At 39.7% G+C, this 21,554-nt stretch overlaps 1 protein-coding gene across 1 annotated transcript in view; it reads right to left on the reverse strand.

Moving 5' to 3' along the window:
• The window catches only part of EXOC4 (exocyst complex component 4), an 824,798-nt gene that overhangs the window by 801,236 nt on the left and 2,008 nt on the right, over nt 1–21,554 (reverse strand). The window contains exon 2 of the mRNA XM_007177140.2: nt 3,925–4,114. Coding sequence (XP_007177202.2) covers nt 3,925–4,114 — 190 coding nt within the window. The remainder of the gene's footprint in view (nt 1–3,924; nt 4,115–21,554) is intronic.

Below are 21,554 nucleotides of genomic sequence, written 5' to 3' on the forward strand. Positions count from 1 at the left end.
AGCATGAATGTGAACACCTTCATCTGCCTTGGCCCCCACTAAAATCTATTCTCAGTATAGCAGCTAGAGTGGCCCTTCTAACATGTTAGACACATCGTGCCGTTCTTGGGCTCAAAACCTTACGATGATTTCCACACACCCAGAGTTAAAACCAAACTCCTTACAGTGGTCAAGACCCCACGTGACCTGACCCACTCTGCCACACACCCCCCACCAGCTCCCTCGTCTCCCTCTGCCACTCTCCCCACTTCTCACTGTGCTCCAGCTCCGACCTCGCTGCTCCCCCAAATTCCAATCATGTTCTTGCTTGAGGATCTTCCTGTACCTGCTATTCCTTCTTCCTGGGGTGCTTTTCTGGACTCTCCCTCACCTTCTTCTAGTGTTGGCTTCAATATAACCTCAGTGAAGCCTTCCCTGACCACTCTGTTCAAAACAGCAACTCCCTATTCTCCTTCCTTGCTTTTATTTTATTTTTTTTTAAGCACAGCATTTCTTACCATCTGTTATACCCTCTTACTAATTTATAGCCTGCCTTTCTTGACTAGAAGGTAAACTCCACGAGGACAGGAATTTTTGTCTGTTTTACTCACTTCTATACCCCAGGACCTAGACCACTGCTCAGCACAAAACAAACACTTAATATAGAGACTAAATCAATGTTGCTAAATATCATCTATTTGTTTTCCTGTGTCTTCCCACTAGCATGTAAGCTCCATGAGGACAGGGACAGGCATTTTCCATTACATGGAAATCTAAAACAGATTTCAGTATCGAAACCGCCACCAGCACATAGCTGGCACTCCACAAATATTTACTGAGTGAATCCTCGTTCCATTCTTTTGGCAGAGAGCAGAAAGAAAATTTCAACTCAGATTCACATATTCTCAACATCTTGCTTGGCTCTGAAATAATGTAAACCAATGATTACTGAATCATCCCCATTTTTACTTTAAAAATATACATACCTTTATTTTGTATACAATCTAAAGTGCAATTAAAAACCAAAAATGACAGGCAAAGATTAGTGAGGAAACATCAGTGTTTCCTTGGTGATAAGAAACACTTTCACAGTACAAAACTGTCAAATTATACAATAAAAACAAATTCCCTTTCATTTTTCCCTAAAATTTTCTTCTCCCATGTATCAATTATCAAAGGCTTTCTTGAAAAGAGATTTAGCCCTTTATTTTTCTCTTGCCAATACTGAGGCTAGTTCATAACACTGAGTTATGTGACATTTACTTTCTTGACAACTGTCTGATATAATAAAAAAAATTTTGTTGTTTCTTTTTGCTCAAAACTCCAGCATACTTGAGAATGAGGAGGATGGTGAAATAATCAAGATGAGACTCTCTTTTTCAGTACCAGCAAACACTCTTTGTTTGGGCAAAGATACTATTGTCTCAGAGTGACAGGGAGTCAAGGCAGAGACCACTGCAGTGCCTCCCTTGAGATTAGGACAAAGTCCTTCCAGTCAAGCACACTCATCAGAAAACACAAATACCAAGAGGTCCTTCACTCTTACTGTGATTACCCGAGGCAAAGCCAGAAGGTCAGCAGCTCTACAGATTCACTTTCTGACCCCTCTTGAGCTTAGTATATTGGGTCAAAATGGACTACAGTTCACTTTATATCTAGAGCTACTGATCTATAGCTTTACCTAGCTTCACCGATAAATCCACAGGATGAACTCACCACTTGTAAAGGCTAAGAATTACAGAATTCCTTTTGAAAATGCCCAGTTAATTTTAAAATGTAAAGCGGTCACCACATTGCTTCAAAAAAGGTTAAGAACCTACTGATTGTGGAACTGTACTCTTCAAGGCTGAAACTCACATATAACAGCATTCTTAGAAGAATCATTTAGGTACCTATTACCAAATCATAACATCTAGAAGGCAGGGAAGAAACATGTGAGGAGACCGTAGGCACAGCCACCACTGGGCAGGTACATCCAGAGAATTCCCGAACCAATCAAATAGCACAGGGCAGCGCACTTCAAATGGTCTATGCAGCCCTCTGGCCACAGAGGTGCTTGAGGGCCAGCTGCTGAGCGCTAAGGAGGGGAGCCAGCATGAGGCTCTGCATCTCTCAGCCCAGTACCAAACAAGAGGCAACTGGTATGTTGGGGTTCTGCAAAATATCTCATGTACAAAGAAATGGGGGGCTACTGCTTAAAAGATGTCTGAAAACCAGCATCAAGGACCTCAGAGCAGGGAGACCAGAGTTCAAATCCTAAATTTGTTGAGTGGGGAACAGACATAATTCTGCCTGGCAAGGAATCAGTGCCCAGTAAGTGGGAGCAATTGTTATTTATCAGAGAGCAGTAATACAAGGTATTAAAGGAGTGACCCTCAAAATACATAGCCAAGAACTACATAACTATGATGTGACAGTATATAACCTTTATTTGATCAGTTCATCCCTTGGCCAAATATAAAAAATACCCCTTATGAACCCACTTTATCCTTTAGGAACTAAAGATGTGGCACCCAGGAACCAAAAGTTTTTCAAAGACCAACCACAGAAGGAAGGGGGGAGGGGAGGGAGGGAAGGAAGGAGAGAGGAAGGAAGGAAGGAAAGAAGAAAGGAACCAATTTCTGCCTTGCAAACCAGAAATAGAGACACAGATGTAGAGAACAAATGTATGGACACCAAGGGGGGAAAGCGGGGTGGGTGGGTAGTGGTGGGATGAATTGGGAGATTGGGATTGACATGTATACACTAATATGTATAAAATAGATAACTAATAAGAACCTGCTGTATAGCACAGGGAACTCTACTTCACTTCGCTGTACAGTAGAAACTAACACAACATTGTAAAACAACTATACCCCGATAAAAAAAGAAAGAAGAAAGGAACCAAGAAGAGGAAAGAAGGAGAGGAAGAGAGAAGGGAGAAAGAAAAAGAGTGAAAGAAAAACAGCTCCAAAATATGAAAGACAATTACAAAATAAAAATTAATACATGCTTGTCACTACTAAAGAATAATATTCAAGAACTTCAGTATTCATAAATATTTACATTTAAATAATTTGTGAGTCAGATTTTCTTCTCAAAAACCACCAAGAATGTACAATGACTGCAGAGAAATCACAACCAACTTCAAATGGGGTGACATACTCAAAACCAAAAATTTTTTTTATTTTCAACTGCTACAGCAATACACACACACAGAATGTGTGACATGAGCACAATAAATACATTTAATACATTATAACGAGAGCCTCTAACAATAAAAGGCCCTAGAGTCTTAAAACAGCTCCCCTTTTAGGCTTCCTCAAGTTGAGGCCATCCCCTCTGTGCCATTTCACACTGCAGTGAAAAGTAATGGCAGAGGGACTTCCCTGGTAGAGCAGCAGTTAAGAATCCACCTGCCAACGCAGGGGACATGGGTTCGATCCCTGGTCCGGGAAGATCCCACATGCCGCAGAGCAACTAAGCCTCTGCACCACAACTACTGAGCCTGCGCTCTAGAGCCCGCGAGCCACAACTACTGAGCCCATGTGCCACAACTACTGAGCCCACGCACCTAAAGTCTGTGCTCTGCAACAAGAAAAGCCACCACAATGAGAAGCCCATGCACCGCCACAAAGAGTAGGCCCCACTCACCGCAACTAGAGAAAGCCTGCGCACAGCAAGGAAGACCCAGCGCAGCCAAAAATAAAAAATAAATAAACTTATTTAAAAAAAAAAAGTAATGGCAGAAGCCAAGGATCAGACTTAAGGGAGAAAAGAAGCAAGGCCAGATGCCCTCTGTGATCCTCTGCAGCCTGGCTTTCCAGAAACCTGCAAAACTCCTGCAAAGCATCAGTATGAATCACTCGTTAAGGCTATTACCACTACCAGAGCACCTCCAAGCTATAACACCTGGACTGATGGTAGATGCAACAATCACCAGATATTAGAAGGATGGAGGCTTACCTGCTTTATTTTGTTTCGGGAGTTGGTGATGCGCTCTGTGATGCTCTGGTACGTGCGAATGGCTGTTGTCAATTCTGTGTAGTGCTGCACAATCAATTCATCCAGGTCACGATCACACTTCTCATAGGCTTCTTCAAGACGCCCCTTCTCGTTTTCTCTGTCTTCAACATCATCACTGGTAGACAGGGTCCTGGTAAAGACAGAATATATCAAGCTGAGGCAAACTTAAAACCCAAAAGTAGACGAAGGATGAGTTAGTCAATGAGAGCACATTCACCTCACTAACTAGGAAATAAAACAAGTTACTAAGAGAAAATATGAAACCGCCTGCGTAGTAAATTCCAGTAGCCTATCTAAATGGATTTATTGGTTGCCAATCCAAGGAGTCTTTCTCTTCACTTTTCCCCTTGGCATAATCAGGTAACAGGCAGCATGAGCTCTGCAAGAGCCTGGGTAGGTCTTGATTTGTTGGAGTGAATTCAAGTACTTGCATTCCCCTTACCAGTGACAAGTCTGCCCAATGAGACCTAAGGACTTCTAGGAGTAGTTTTCTTTTTCTTTTTTTTAAAATGATATTTTATTTATTTATTTATTTTATTTATTTTTGGCTACTTTTGGTCTTCGTTGCGGCACACGGGCTTTCTCTAGTTGCGGCGAGTGGGGGCTACTCTTTGTTGCGGAGCATGGGCTCTAGGCGTGCAGGCTCAGTAGTTGTGGCTCGTGGGCTCAGCAGTTGTGGATCGCGGGTTCTAGAGTGCAGGCTCAGTAGTTGTGGCACATGGGCCCAGGTGCTCCACGGCATGTGGGATCTTCCCGGACCAGGGCTCAAACCCGTGTTCCCTGCAGTGACAGGCGGATTCTTAACCACTGTGCCACCAGGGAAGCCCCTAGGAGTAGTTTTCTTGCGAGAAGGTTAACAGGAAGCAGGTCCCTTTTCCCAACACTGGGTATTGTTATACAAAACTAAGATAATCATACATTAGCCATACTATAATCCTGGAAGGGGAAGCCAAGAGAAATGCCAAGCTACTGCCATTACATCATTGGGCCACTGAAGCAGCCAACCCACAGCTGCCTTACCGAGGGACTCCTTGTTAGGGGAGATAATAAATATCCATTGTTTAAGTCACTTTCGCTTGGTCTTCTTTTATATATAGCCAAAAGCATACTTACTATAAAATTGCTTCTACACTGAGGAACCGCCTTCCAAATAGTTCATTCAAATGACCTGAATTTAGTACAGAGCCCCCCAGCGGCCTGGAAATAAGGTCACAGTCATTCTAAAATCCAATACAACAGCAATATCAGCTATACTACAAGGCAGTTCCTGCATTTACTATTCTTCCAACAGCACTAACAAGATTGATACAAATCAACAATAAGCAGGGAATGAGATAGATACACTTATTAAAAATCTTTCAATAACTTAGTTTGATACATGAACCACAGATCTTGTTTCCTCTTTTATCCTTCTTGGATAATTTTTTTTTTAATTTAGTGTTATAATCAGTAACAAAGAAACCTTTTTCTCTTATCTGTTGGCTGCGGTAATTTAGTTTCATTAAATTCCCTCAGATTTGTCAGCTTATACATTCAGCATACTTAATTTCATTTATCTTTTTTAATTTAGGGAGGGGGTAGTTTAGGCTCTCAATGATGGATGCAATCAATTATAAGTCCATCATTAGAACTGCTTTCAGAGATGGTCTGTCAGCGAATCAGTCACATATCCCCTTCCAGATTTTTGCAAGCAAAATACTGTACAACAGTCCTCTCCAAAATGTCATTTACAGCAAAAGATCTTAATTCATGAGTCATATAATACATAAAACTTATCTTCCAATTTAGAGGGCGATTCAGCAGGCCAGTCTCTGACTTCAATCTAACCTCAAAAAAGAAGTTTGTAAATGTGTTAGGGATGTCAAGAGATGGGGCCCAGCATGAAATGGGGAGCAGGAGGGACAGAAATGGAATGAAGGAAAAGGCGAAGCCTGTGAGGGCTACAGGATACACTCCAGGCAACACACTGGGAACCCCAAGACTTGAAGGAAGGCCTTTACCATGCCAGATCCTGTGTCCTCCTCTGTCAACTGGTAAGCCTACACCAGACTACCTCCAAGCTTACTTTCCGGCAGAAAATACCACACAAGCATTTGACTAACAAAGTAAATCAGAGTAGAGAACTTAAAGGGAACTTGGTTTCAAAGAGAGAGCTACCAATACTACTTGCAGTATTTGGCTACAGGGTGGCTAAGCATATCATCCTGTTGTTTCTGTGATCTATAACTTTGCTCTTTAAATCTGAATCCTTCCAGGCTGTTAATCTCAAGTAAAGCACAATCAGAAAATGCCTTCAATTTATCAAGTGTTCCAAAGGGAAGAGTTCCCATATATTTAACTATTATATCCCCCCTTTCACAGCAAATGGCCACAGACTTTTCAAAGCTACACTGGATCAGTTTGCCATCTTTACGACGCTCTGCATGATTTCCTCCCCACCACCGTTTGTGGAAGGAAACATGCCAAGCATTTCACATTGCTTACATTAACTAGTAGAATTACCATCAAGGAAGATGTCAGGCTGAGAGAGAGGACACCTGCTCGGGCATCAGTGGTCACTGTAACACATTACCACAGCATTAGGAATTATTTAGAAAACAGAAAGGGTTACTAAAACGAAGATGAGAGAGTAAGTTGGGCCTATAGGGGGTTTTAGCTCCTATTTTCATTTGCAGAGAAAATATTTATGTAAGGAAATAGCCTGTGCCATGTTTGCCCCACATTTGAATTTCATCCTCCTGATGTAAACCGGGCTGAATGACATTTTGCCTTTAGTCAAAAATACCTACATAGGAGAACTCTGAGAGAACAAAACCATTAAAGTTTTTTTTTTTTTTTAATTAGAGAAAAGGAAGGCAGCGATAACAGCCACTAATATCTAAAGGCTGTACTTTTTTTTTTTTTGGTTACAATATTTTTATTTATTTATTTATTTATTTATTTATTTATTTATTTATTTATGGCTGTGTTGGGGCTTCGTTTCTGTGCGAGGGCTTTTCTCTAGTTGTGGCGAGCGGGGGCCACTCTTCATCGCGGTGCGCGGGCCTCTCACTGTCGCGGCCTCTCTTGTTGCGGAGCACAGGCTCCAGACGCGCAGGCTCAGTAATTGTGGCTCACGGGCCTAGTTGCTCCGCGGCATGTGGGATCTTCCCAGACCAGGGCTCGAACCCGTGTCTCCTGCGTTGGCAGGCAGACTCTCAACCACTGCGCCACCAGGGAAGCCCAAGGCTGCACATTTTATAGAAAGTATGTTTAATCCTCAGAACAGCCCACTGGAGTGGGTCCCGTGGTTATCCTCCCTCTCCCTTTTTATAGGAGAGGCATGAGATTTGACCTCCCACTTCACTCATCCATACTGTCAAGAAATGCGAAGTCTGAGACTTTATCCTACTTCGAAGCTAACAAGTTAGCCTGCCGCAGTTTCACGGATGCTGGGGGAAGTCACAAAACTCCCGGGTGGGTCAGAAGCTCAGGACTTTATTAGTCACAGCACAGCAAGTAACACGAGCATCAGCATATTTGTAGCAGGCCCCCTGCCCCCAAGTCCCATGGGCGTTGGAAAGATGGGCCCAAATGGATGCCTGCACGTGCTGAGGTGCTGGAGAGAAACCCGGAGGTTAAACATGCCCACTTAAAGGCAGTAAACATGCCTGCCTTTTGCTCTGGAAAGATTATCGCTATCTTCCAAACATGCCAAACAAACATCCTTGACAGTCTAAAATGAAGGGCACCCGTACTTTGCTCACAAGAACTTCAGAAACACAACCTTCCCAAGGAGAATTGTCTGCCAACAAAAATGAAACCTAATTCATTGAGTTCCTCCGGGGACTGCATGGTGTCAAGCAATAGTAGACCATAAACGAAGATTCATTTCCAACCTGTTTTCTTTTCTGCAAAGTGAGACCAGAAATACAATGCCTCCCACAATAAATATCTGCAAAATGAATGAATGATAGACCATGAAAGCAGACTAACTCTAAGGGAGAAAGTTCCCACACATGCTACCAAAACGCAGCAAATTTCAGTGTAGGATTATCCTACTTTAAGCAAGTCACTTGACCTGAACTGAGAGCAAGGTAGAAGAGAACGTTTGTCGTCTGGCTCACTCCGCCAGCCAGGTCAGGAACTTCTCCTCGGCCTTCTAAGCCTCTGTGCAAGGGAAACCTCACTGGCCCACAAAGCCATTCACTGCAATTTTGAACTGCTCTACTTGTTACAAGGTCTTTCATTAACATAAAGCAAAATCAGCCTCTTTGTAATTTCTACCCATTGATCCTAGTTCCACCTTTTTCAGCAACATAAAATTAGTCTATTCCCTCTTTCATAAAGTCTCTCTTTAAATGGTAAAGGACTCTCAATAGTTTTTTCTCACCTTCAGCACCTCCAATTTCTTCATCTGTTTCTTCCACAACATGGCAGCCCACCAGCCTTGTTACTTTCTCCTGAAGTTCCCTTGAAAATGGGTAACACTCACATAGAACTTACTACATTAATCTAAGTGGTTTATATATAATAATTTATTCCAGACAACACCTGTGGAATAGGTGCCATTGTCCCCCCCACTCTTCTTACAAATGAAGACTGAGTTGTGCGTTTGAAGCACAGAACTTTTAAGTAGCAGAGCCAGGCCTCAAACCTGGAGAGTCTGGTTCTTAAAAGGTTCCCTATCCTGCCTCAAGATGTGGTATTCAGAACTGACACAACATACTTCTAATATGGTGTGACCATCCAAACAGAAAGAGGCTTTATATCCCATAATATAGGCACTCTATTTCTAATCATGTAACCTAAAACTACACAGTTTTTTTGTAAATGTTGAGTCCAAAAATGATCCAAGATCCCTTTGACTGTAAGTACAGACAATCTAGCTCTCACTCACCCTCTACTTGGGAGATTTTAACACTAAATGCACAAATTTACATGCATTCCTGTGTCCCACATTTTGGGAAAAGAAGGTCAAAAGTGAGGCACAGGCTATAAATTACTGAGTGCCTATTATACACCAAACAATGCAGTGGTTATTTTGTACACAGTTTAAGGTGACTCTCAAAATGGTCTGGTGAGATAGTATCACCACTTTTTTACAGATCACGAATCAAAGGAACAGAGAGGTAAAGTTGCACACATGCACACAGCTAACATCAAAAATGAAATTAAAGCTAAATATACTTGATGCCAAAACCCATGCCCTTTCCGCTATACATGCTGTGAAACCTACTTTCCTGCCTTCAGCTCCTGAGCTGCAGGACTGCAGCCTAATCAAGCTACAGCCCACATGTCAAGAGAGGAGTGAACAGCTAGAGATGTCAACAGAGCACTTGGCAGCTTTTTCAGTAGTAACAGTCTTGAATCTGGACAAGAAGATTTAAAAAGCATGAGCTAAAAGAAGACACGGAGCAGAGGAGAAACTATTTGAAGTTGCCATCCCAAGATGCTTTCAAGTTACTGAATCATTCTTTAGAGCTTTTTCCATTCCTATCTCAAAATCATTATGCTTTACAAACTATTGCCAAGTTCATGGATGAACATAAAAGCGTAGATTCCAGTTAAGCTGGACACAGACGTCTCTGGATCACTAAGAATTTTTCACTAAGACAGCTCTGGCATTTGCATGATGAATTACATCACTAACCATGACTAATTAATCCCAGGAAGGAATTTATTTACCCAGTGGACTAAAAGGACCACGGTACCCATGCTAAGCTATTGTTAACAACACCTCATAGGAACACGTACGTTAAATGGTTCTAGTGAATTTACAACCACCAGCTCCAAGAAAGCCCTATAAACAAGCATAAAAACCCAGGGGAAATATCTGCAGGTCTAAAATGAAATTTGTCAGTTTCCTCTTTGATACCAGCTTCTGTATTTCAGTGTAGCCGGTCAAGTGTTTTGAAAGGAAAATAACTAGTCACTGTAACTGGTTCCTTCTATGGAACAATTTTGCTTTCACTTTGGACTTAATAGAGTAATGGAGTCCAGACAGGAGAAAGTACACAGAAGTCGATATTACTCTTTAAAAAAAGACAAAAGCAAGATCAAATAAAAGAAAAAGCACACCTATGAAAACAGGGTTAGTCACCCAAAGGTAACCTATCACTCAAGAGAAACAATAACCTCCAGTCAAAGGCAGAATAAGATGAAAAAAACAAATCTACAATACTACCATTAGGAATACAGCAGAAGTGTCTTACTTCTCTGACCAAATAATGTCAAACATGAGGCGTCTGCAACTTTCAAGCTCTTTGACCCTGGGCAAGTCACTTAACATGCCTGGGCCTGTTTCTTTCCTTGTCAAACAGACAAGGTAAGAGAACCTGCCTCACCAGGTTATCGTGAGGATTGGAAGAGTGTGTGAATGCGCTTTGTAAAATATAAAGTGCCCTCAATGTGTGGGCTGACACGTTATTAGGAACAAAATAAATCATTTGTGAATCACAACATTGTTAGCCCAAATCCCCTAAAGCCTCCCCCAGTGGAAAATTCCTGAGGATATTTATGAACTGATATTTTAGACCTTTTCTCTATATTCTTATGGTGCCTGGTACACTAAGAGCTTAGATAAAGCTAAATAATGAGCAGCAGCAAGATGCAGGATCTGAAGAGGTCATGGAGGGTAGTTACCTGCCTTAAGAAACAACTGCAACTAGACTATCTCACACAAAGAAATGTCAGTTCAAAAATCTACAGGAGAGGACAAGCAATAGTTACGTTGACCCTATTTAGTCCATTTAGTCATTGAACAAATAGTTATGACACACCTACAACTTAGCAGGCATAGCTGTAAGTGGCTAGAGACACAGCTGTGAACATAAACCAATCCCTCCCTCATGAAGCTCACACCCTGGTCTAGTGGGGGAAGCAGGCATACAACACGTGGAGGCCGGGAGAGTGAGGGAGCAGCTATGGAAAAATGAAGGCAGGGTAGGGAGGAGGGAAACTCTTTTACCCAAGAAGTCCAGGAATGGTTTCTCAGATCAAGAGGCCATTTGAACACAGCTTTCTAGAAAGCTGGAGCAGGGGGAGGAGTGCGGCTGGCACTACCTGGGTAAACTGATCCCAGAGACAACAGAAGATGCACAGGCCCTGAAGTAGGACATGTTTGGCCTGTTCAAGGAACAAGGAATGGTCAAGAAGTCAATGTGGCTTTAGAGAAGGGAGGAAGGAGGACAATGATAGGAGACGAGGTCAGAAAGGAAGCCGGGAGCCAGATCAGGACAGCTTTATGGGCTTTTACTCTAAAAGTGTTCTCTGAAGTCACTTGGGAGTTAGCACCAAAGAAAAGAATGACAGCTTTCAACCAACAGTTAATGGTGAATAATGAGTAACAATATTTACTTTCAAGTTTCATTTCAATTCTATCCCAGTTCTTTCCAAAAAAGATCTGAGATGGTTTGTATATGCAAGAATGTGGACAATACAAATGAGAAAGAGGAACTAGCTAAAGACATGCAGGACAACAATGCCATATAAATGTAAAACACAGGTACGCAGGTCATATGGACAAACGTAGCATGTATGAAATGAGCCCCCAACTTAACTTTGGTGTTCCTAGTAGCCGATGCAAAAAGAGAACCCTAGCCAATTATATATAATTCCCATTCTCAAAAAGACACATTCCAGTTGCTCTAAGCAAGCAAACTTTAAACTAGTACTAAATTCTAAAAAAAAAAAAAATCTTTCACTTAAAACAAGAAGACATGGACTTCCCTGGTGGCGCAGCAGTTAAGAATCCACCTGCCAATGCAAGGGACACAGGTTCGAGCCCTGGTCCGGGAAGATCCCACATGCCACGGAGCAACTAAGCCCATGCGCCACAACTACTGAGCCTGAGCTCTAGAGCCTGAGAGCCACAACTACTGAAGCCCTCTTGCCACAACTACTGAAGCCTGTGCGCCTAGAGCCCGTGCTCTGCAACAAGAGAAGCCACTGCAATGAAAAGCCCGCACACCGCAATGAAGAGTAGCGCCCACGTGCAGCAACTGGAGAAAGCCTGCGCGTAGCAATGAAGACCTAACGCAGCCAAAAATAAATAAAAATTTTTTAAAAATAAAGTAAAAATAAAAGAAGACATTATACAATATAGCGACCAATGTCCTCAACAACCTTCTAAAAACAAAGTAATAAATTCTACATGGCCATTTCTTATAAGTTCCTTCAAGAACGTAACATTAAAACACAACTCGGACCTAAGAGATTTTCAAAGACTCTGAATATAGTCCAAAGTATTAAGCTTTCCAATGATTTTAATCTAAGAACAGAATTTAGGGAATTTAAAGGACTAAATGGATCAAATCATGTTTCATTAACTTCCTCCTCTGAGCAAGCCTTTTGATAGTTCAAGCTGACCAGACAGCAATTCTCTGAAGACAGTCCACAGTACAAGTATTTGGTATTGGAGGGCTAACAGAGGACTGTTAAACATTGTAAGACAGAAAAGCATGTAGTAAGACTGACAACCAATTGTGAAAAATTAGCCTGACCAGGGCTCTTGCCTGAGCCTCAAGATTGCCAGACTGTCACTCTGGAAGCATTTTAGGGTATTTTAACAAATAAGAGTGCCCAGAGTACCATATGTTATGGACTGAATTGTGACACACACACCACCTACCACCACCAAATTCATATGTTGAAGCCCTAATCTCTAATGTGACTGTATAAGGAGGCAGGGCCTAGAAGGGAGGTAATAAAGATTAAGTGAGGTCATATAGGTAGGGCGTTAATGCGATGGAACTGGTGTCCTAAAAGGAGGAAGAGACACAAGAGAGCCCTCTCCCGCCCCACACACTCAGAGGAAGGGCCATCTGAGGACACACAAGAAGGTGGCCATCTACCAGCCAAGAAGAGAGGCCTCACCAGACACCAACCCTGATGGTACAATACCGTGATCTTAGACTTCTAGCCTCCAAAACTGTGAGAAAATTTGTTGTTTAAGTAACCCAGTCTATGGTATTTTGTTATGGCAGCCTGTGCAGACTAATACACCACCCTATAAAACACAGGAGGTGTTATTCTGGTTGGGTAAAATCTCAAGGCAGATGTTATCAGTAATCCCCCGCTTAACCACAGCAACACAGATTCTTCCCCAAGAAGAGTTAGCTGCCTGATAGAGTCTCAGATAACTAATTAACCTGCTATAAGAAATATTTAACATAATACACCTGAATTTTGGTGACACCTGCAGAATAATCAGCATTAAGTCAGGCTTTCTGAAAACAGTTAATACGCTTAATTGTCTTCTAAGGGCATTCCTTGTTGACATCCAGTGACCTCTCCTCCAGGAATAATAAAGATTAAACAATTAATGGAAATCACTTCAAGCAACTCAGAAAAACTAATTACAAGTAAGGCTCACATATCCAGCAATCACTTACCAGGAAGCTACAGCTCTATAGATCAAAATCTACAGTAAGAATCAAATCTCCTCAGTGATCCCCATTCTGGGAAGTACTCAAAGTGGGCCCCTTAGCAGATAAACTAGATGCCACTGAGCCCCTGCACTTTTTACTCATCAAGCACTGAATCCCTCAATCAGTACCACCTTCTCTCTTTTTAGGACAATTCTTATTAATTTTTTAAACTGCATAATGGAAAAAGCAGAAGATAAGGAGTCATCTTTACAACATATTCTGACATATTATCATAAGGCCCAAACTGAGTATTTTTAAACTCTCAACAAATATTCAAGGGTTAACTAATTTCTGAACCTCACTCCAAGTAGGACGAAAATGAACAATTAACTTACTGATCTTTCTAGAACATAGTATTCCTTTTTGTTATTGATCCCAACACAAGAAAAAAAGAGTCTAGAGCTGACATGATTCTTGAAAACGTGAATTCTATTTTCTTTTCCAAACTGCTTTTAACTAGAAGATATTAGGTTACACTATTAGATCCACTTAGCCGTTATTTCAGTGTGCGTCAGATTTTCTTTTCTTCGAAAATATGTAACAGCCATCCTAAGAAATGCCTGACAATAACAATATACCTATTATGTCAGGAGGGACACTAAATACAGTTCTGAGTAGTGTGAAAGTACAAACTGAAAAGGAGGAAAAGAGTTTATACTAAGTCTATGAACCCTAACCAAACAAGTTGAGAAGTGGTCTTCAAAGCCTATTAAACGAAGCAGACCCCTTTGTATAAGAAGAATAGTCTACGAAGGCTTCCAATGAACTATAAAAACTCATAATTCTGAGTTTTTTAAAAAAAAATTACACATTAAATATATGAGATGTGTATCACTATATAATCACATAAGATATGGCTTCACTCAAAGCATAACCAAATCTACATTACACTTTTAAATCAGATTTTATTATACTCAATTAGACATTGCAATTGCTTGTTTCTTAATTATGTTATTAGATCCCACAAAATACAAGATAATCCCATCCCAACTGATAGCAAATCCCATCCCAATTGATAGCGATTCACAAGTCCCTCTGAAAAAGTTTTCTGACGCATAAAAACAACCTCCCCTAATTCACTACAAAGAGATTCACTTAATATCAAGTGACAGTAAACAATTTCTGCTTTAAAGTCAATTGAAAAATTCACTGGCGTCTTGCTTCAGACAGCACTTAGGGCCAATTACTACACCTGACACATGCAGTTTTTCTATATTTCAATTAACTCGGTTATATAAAACACTTGTGGGGACCGAAAGTATAAATCTTGTAGCCAACAGAGAAGGCCATTACCAAAATTAAGTAAAATCACCTCTACCAAAAGCATACAACAGTCTAAGGTTGACAAAGTCACTTAAAATCTCCCCCACCCTTACTGAACCAAACTCTACCTCTCTTTCACTCCCATTTTAAACCCCATGTCCTTAAAGCATTGTTTTCAGTCATCTCATTTTCCACCTCCAGTGGAATGTTTGTTACTACAACGCATTACAGCATTCGATCATTTTAAACGTGTATGCTATTTCCTAATGAGCAGTTTCTAGTGAGTTCCTCAGAAACAGGGTTTTATAAGATATTAATAGATATTACGTGGTAATAGGCTATTTTGGAAATTCTGGGTTATTCAAATTGAAGGTTTCCTAACAACAGTCATTTTCAGGAGACTTTAATATGTTAATGTACAAGGTACCTCTGGGCGGGCGGGAGGGTGTCTGGGTAAGGGCAGGGTGGATAGAACAGGAATATATTATGCAGCATTTCTGCAATTTATTAACCTACAGAACCTTGTCATTCCCACCACCTTCCCTCTCCCCAGAATATACATATATTATAAACATACATACACATGTGCATTTTTATGGAAATTTTCAAACACAAAAATTAAGAGCCTCATTGAATAAACCCAGCTTCAACAATTATCAACACATTCCCATCTTGTTTCATCTATACTCTCACTGACTCCAACCTTCTTCCTTATTATTTTGAAGCAAATCCCAGAAGTGATACCGTTTTTACTGGTATGTATTTCAGTATTTATCTGTTAAGAATAGTACTTTTTTAAAAAGAAAAATAGCCATACCATTATCTCAGCTAAAAACAAGCTAACAATGCTACTTGGTTTCTTGTATTTTCCCAAATTATGTCCTAAGGGCTACTCAAACTAACATTTATTCGACTCACCTGAGACTCTTGTTAAAAAGCAGATTCAGGTTAGGTGGTTCAGGTGGCGCCTAAGAGTCTGCATTTCTAACAAGCTCTCAAGTGACATTTTGAGTATAAAATAATGTCTCCCGTAATATTCAGCACAATGATACGGCACCAAGTTTCCAACGGAAAAAACCTGAATTACGTGCCACGGTATTTTTTGCAAAGGCTTTATAAAAACTTTTAAAAGAATAAATGAAAGTTAGAAAAGGTTCTAAGGATCTTGAAATACTTATTTTTCTTACAATGTCAAATGATACACGAGAATTTTCCCTTATAACTTCCCGTTAAATGGTGAGTCCCTGTGTTTTTCAAGGTGAAAACCACAAAGGACTGGCTACCATAAAGACCAAGGTCATAACTCATTTCATAGCTTGAAAGCAGTTAACAAAAACGTAAGGCGCAGCAGAGTATAAGACAATAGGGAGCAGAGCTCACCACTGCAAACTGAAAAAGGCCAGCACAGGTTGAAAGCATCCCAATGCAAAGAAAAACAAAACAACAACCAACAGAAAGAGTCTAAGTACTATGTCACCCAGAGAAAACCCATTTACCAGCCACACTAGACCTCAATAAACAATACCATCACAGGCATTACATAAACAAAAAGAACTATATTTTTTAAAATAAGTACATAAACAGATGCAAACTAGTTCCAAGGCATTTCTACGAGTTCTGGAGGAAAAGTTGCTGAAACAGTACTATACGAAATGAACTGTTTAATTAAATACTCTGTAAAATACTGCAAAATCAGAAAGACCATCAGCGCTGAGATACCTAGTTCACCTTCGCGCCACAACTTCATTTAGCACATCTGATTACCTTATTCTTCCTCTCTGAGCATATGCAACCCAAAATTTGACCCATGACGATTAATCTTCTGAGATATTTTTTAAAATATGAAGCACTGATAGACTTCTACTCCTGGAACCGATGAAATAACAGAAAATAGATTTACCCTCCCATCTGAAACAACAAACAGAACAGGTTTCAAAACCTTGGACTTTCTGAAAGCTGTTCGAATTTGCAGAGCAGAGTCCCGGCGAGGAGAGAGCTACCCAAAGCACCCAGGAGATCTGCGGAGGAGCTCCCGCGAGTCTTCCCCTGAGCATGCGCAAGTCTTCCCCTGAGCATGCGTGGTAGAAAACTACTCAAGGCCACAAAAAGAACCACCTGAAAGCGCTGCGAGAACAATTATCTGAAATCACACACAGCCCGAGTGAAAAGTCTCATCACTCACAGAGCACTGGGTGGGGTACTCAGAAGGATTTTGCCATAGTGCTGAGACAAAATGGCCCTAAACTAATGTTGCTCTGCTCCCAATTAGCAAAATTTAAAACAGGACCTTAAAGGGCCACACTGCTTCCAAGTAACTTAACCACATCCCAGAACAGTGCTCAAGAATATTTATAGGAAATCAAAGATATCCAATATCAGTACCCAACCAGGTAAAATTCACAAAATCTAGCATCCAGAAAGTGGCAAGGCACACGGGGGTTGGGGGGGGGGGGGAATTAATCAACCGAAACTAACCCCAAAATGACCGACAGATGATAAAATTAGCAAAGAAGAACATTTAAAGTTACAACACCTGTATTCCATATGTTCAAGAAGCTATGGGAAAGACTGAAGATATTTTTTTAAAATACCCAAATCAAACTTCTTAGAGAGCAAAACCACAATCTAATAAAAATTACATTACATGGAATTAACAGCAGATTAGGAATTGCAGAAAAGATTAGTGAACTTTAACACACAGCAATAGAAACTATACCAAAAAAAAAACCCAAGAAAAAAAAATCAAAAAAATAAAAGGGGGCGTGGGGAGAACATCAGCATTCAGTGAGCTGTGGGACAACTTGAAGTGTCTTAAACTACTTAAAGGTAAATCTGACAAACAATACGTGGACTTACACATTGAAATCTACAAAAAAATTGCTGAGAGGAGTTAAGTGGAGAGAGATACCCTGTTCATGGATCGGAAAACTCATATTGTTAAGACGTCCATTCTCCCATATTAATCAGGACATTCAATGCAATCCCAACCAAAATCCCAGCGGGTTTTATTCTAGAAATTGATTAGCTAATTCTAAAATTGATATGGAAATGCAAAGGACCTAGAATGGCCAAAAATACTTTGAAAAAGTAGAACAGAGTTGGAAAGCTTACACTATCTGCCTCCAATACTTATAAAAGCAGTAATCAAGACTGTGTAGAATAGTCATTAAGATAAACAGATGAATGGAACACACTAGAGAGTCAAGAAATATTGATAGCTCCACACTGGCCACCTGATTTTTGACAAAGTTGCCAAAGAAATCCAGTGAAAAAAGAAGTCTTTTAAACAAATGGTGTTGGAACCACAGGATATCCTTACAAAAAAACTGAACTGGAAAAAAATTGACAGGGATGCTGGAAGTGTTCTCTATCTTGACACGGGTAATGGTTACACAGGCAAAAATTCATTAAGCCATATACTTAATATGTGTGCACTTTACTATATGTATGTATACCTTAAAAACGGAGACATTAAGCTATCGTGTTAAGTTTAGCACACAGAGTAAGATCCCATATTTATCTTTTAAAATATTTCTATCTATCTATCCAGCATCTCATACAGAGAGATAGAGACACAGAGAGAGATCTAAAATTAGGTTCACCTAATATCAACGATGGTAACTTACAGAGGATAAAGTTTGGAAAAATATTTTTTATTTTCATCTTCACATTTTTCTGCATTTCCATTGTTTGAATACTTTATAATGAGTATGTACTATTTTTATAATAATGCAATGATTTTTAAAAGCTGAAAGCAAAGTTATTAACGATGGTTAATTCTGGGTGAATATGAGTAACTTATATTTCCTTCTCTGTAATTTTCTACCACTTTAAAAATATTCATACAAAGATATAATATTTATACTATTTTGTTATGCTAAAAAAAAGTGTTAACTTTGTTATAATTACAACCATTAAGCCCTGTAGGTACCTGGACAGGATCCACACAAAAACCTTAAAAACAAAAACAGTATTTTGGGAAACAGGATTTTTGGACAATGTTTCTCTTTGATGACTTTTTTTTAACAAGTCTGTGTGATACGATTTTTATAAAGGAAAATGGGAAAAGTTACAATGACAAGTGTGCATAGAAAGAGAACAAAAAGCATAGAACGTTGGTGAAGATCTCACACATATCCAACAATGGAGAAAAGATAATCTTTTCAACAAATGATGTGAGAACAACTGGACAGTCACCAAAAAAAAATCAATCTAGACAGAGATCTTACAGCCTTCACAAAAATTAATTCAAAATGAGTATGAGACCTAAATATCAAACACCTAAAAGTTAGCATAGGAGAAAATTGAGATGACCTTGGGTACAGCAATGACTTTTTAGCTACACCAAAGACATCATCCGTGAAAGAAACAAGTGATAAGCTAGATTTTACTAAGATTAAAAACTTCTGCTCTGGACAAGACAAATTCTCTGCCTAGAGAATAAGAAGAAAAGCCACAGACCAGGAAAAAATATTTTCAAATCACATATATCCACATACATGCAACAGCACTGTCTAAATGACAGTGGGGCAAACACTTCCCTCTTAATCATGCAGTAGAGGAGAGTTAACAGAGACAATCATCCAAAATACTCGGTTTCTGGCAAGAGCATGGGAAAACAGGTACTCTAATACACCGCTTGTGGGGATGTCAATTACCGTCTTTCTGGAGGACATTTTGGCTCTGTCAAAACGCAAAATGCACATATACTCTAAATCAGCTATTCTCTTGCCAGTGCCATGGACTTACACCATGGATATACAGCCCAATGTACAAGAATGCTCATTGCAACATATTTTTAACAGAAGAAAAAATAAAACCAAAAGTATGTGCTAAAAAGTGGGGGGGTAGGGGCCACCAATTAAATAGACTATGGTGTATCCACGTGACAGAATACTACCTAGCCACTAAAAACAATGAATAAGATCAACGTGTGCTGCTAGAAAAGATCTCCAAGATAAAGAAAAACAAATGAACAAAGGTTCAAAAGTGCACATAGTATGATCCCATTTGTTTAAAGCACATAGAATACATAATTTTTATGAATATTCCTTAAGTGCATATAAAATCATAAACAATATTAGATATTAATACATTAAAGAATATATATTATTTTGTTTAAAGATTATACATTCACACATACTTAAATACAGTCTTCTATTTCCCTCAGGACACTTAAAAGGGGTATGTTTCAGGAGGGAGATGAACAGGGGGAAAAGTCTACTTTTTATTTTGTACCTCTTGAAATATCTGAATTTTCTAAATATGTAACTAATTGTAGAAAATTATGCATATAATTTTAGAAAATCACATATATAATTTTTTAATGGCAACAAGGGTTATGTAGGCAAAGAGACCATGGGCCCTTCGGTTTGCTTGTTTATAGTCTTTTTATCTTTAATAAATGTTTTACATTTTATGTCTGTTCATATTTTACATGTTTCATATACACACATAAGCATACATATATTTAAATCTAGCTTCTTTAGCTGAGTCTCAAATTATCAAAGAATTACCATCTTAAGTCAGCTATACAAGGTTTCTTAGTTACAAAGAGAACATTCTGACAACTGGCATCAAACGTTCTAGTCAACATAGCAAGGATATTTCTGATGGAAAATTATATCCTGGTTGCTATCTGGCAAACTTACTCAAATCAACTTTCTAACCAGAGAAGCTGGGGCTCCTGGAAAGGAGGAAATGAACATTTGGGTGCCTTCTCTGTGCCAAACTGTGAGGCACTTTTACATACTCTTATTTAATTTTTCCAAAACCCAGAGCACATTGTATGATTATCCCATTTTACAAATGACAAACTAAGACACAGGGCTTTTTAAGTAATGAGTCCAAGGTCACTTTACATGGATAATACAGTAAGTCTCTACTACCTATACCGAGCCTCCCACTGAAGACTCTGACAACATTTATCTATAAGAAATGGCTTGGAAAAAACCTGATCATATCACCCCAAATTAAAACTATATACCTCAAAGCCTTTAAGAAATTTCAATGCTAAAAATAACACGAGGTTAGAAACTTAGACATGGGTTCCCAAGGTATTAATTCTGTGCGTTTAGCCAGAAAAATGGGAATTCTTTTGCCCTTTACATCCATATATGCTTCCAGATGCCCCAGGGCTTCCAGAAAGTCTATACGTGTTTAGTTTCCAGATATACCAGCAGTAATTTTCAAACAGTACTGCATCACTAGCGTCAAGACTCCGCAGAGTACAAAGAGAGCTGGAAACCCTAAAAACCATTATGAGACAGGCTCAGATGAAGAGAGGAGTAAGTGCTGTAAAAACAACACTAATCCCCTAACTACTCCAAGGACTCTGCTCCGAACCGTGACCACACTCCCTTCCTGCCACAGTCTGTAGCAGGGACCTCAAAGCTGTTTGTTCAAAGTTCTGATCAAAACGTGGACTCCTTCAACAAAGTTTACTTTGAATTAAATACAGGGCTGACCAAAATACTCTGAGGAGGAAGGGGATTTAACAGGTGTCTACCATAAAGGATTTTCCAAGTTTTTGAAATTCCAACTTCTGTGAAGACATAAAAGTTGATGACAATGTGAGCCTTTAACTGCCTTCAAACCTCCTTGACATCTGTGAGCAGAGTCTGTCCACAAAAGCTCTGCTCCGAGGTTTCAATGAGGTCTCCTCAAGTCACAGCCGAAGTTTGTCTTCCAAATTAAACCAGCTATTAAAGGCCAACTTATAAAGAGAAGAGAGTCAACATGTAATTAGGAAGTAAATCACCTAACAGTAAGTGGTAGACACATTTCCCAATTAAAAATCTGACAAGACCTCACAAAAATAAAATAGCATCTCCAAAATGCCATCTTGCTTGTTTCCTGTTTAGAAGGGCTGCCTGCCCCAACTTCACACCAAACAGA

Source organism: Balaenoptera acutorostrata, chromosome 7 (assembly GCF_949987535.1).
Source record: "Balaenoptera acutorostrata chromosome 7, mBalAcu1.1, whole genome shotgun sequence".
Taxonomy (NCBI): Eukaryota; Metazoa; Chordata; class Mammalia; order Artiodactyla; family Balaenopteridae; genus Balaenoptera; species Balaenoptera acutorostrata.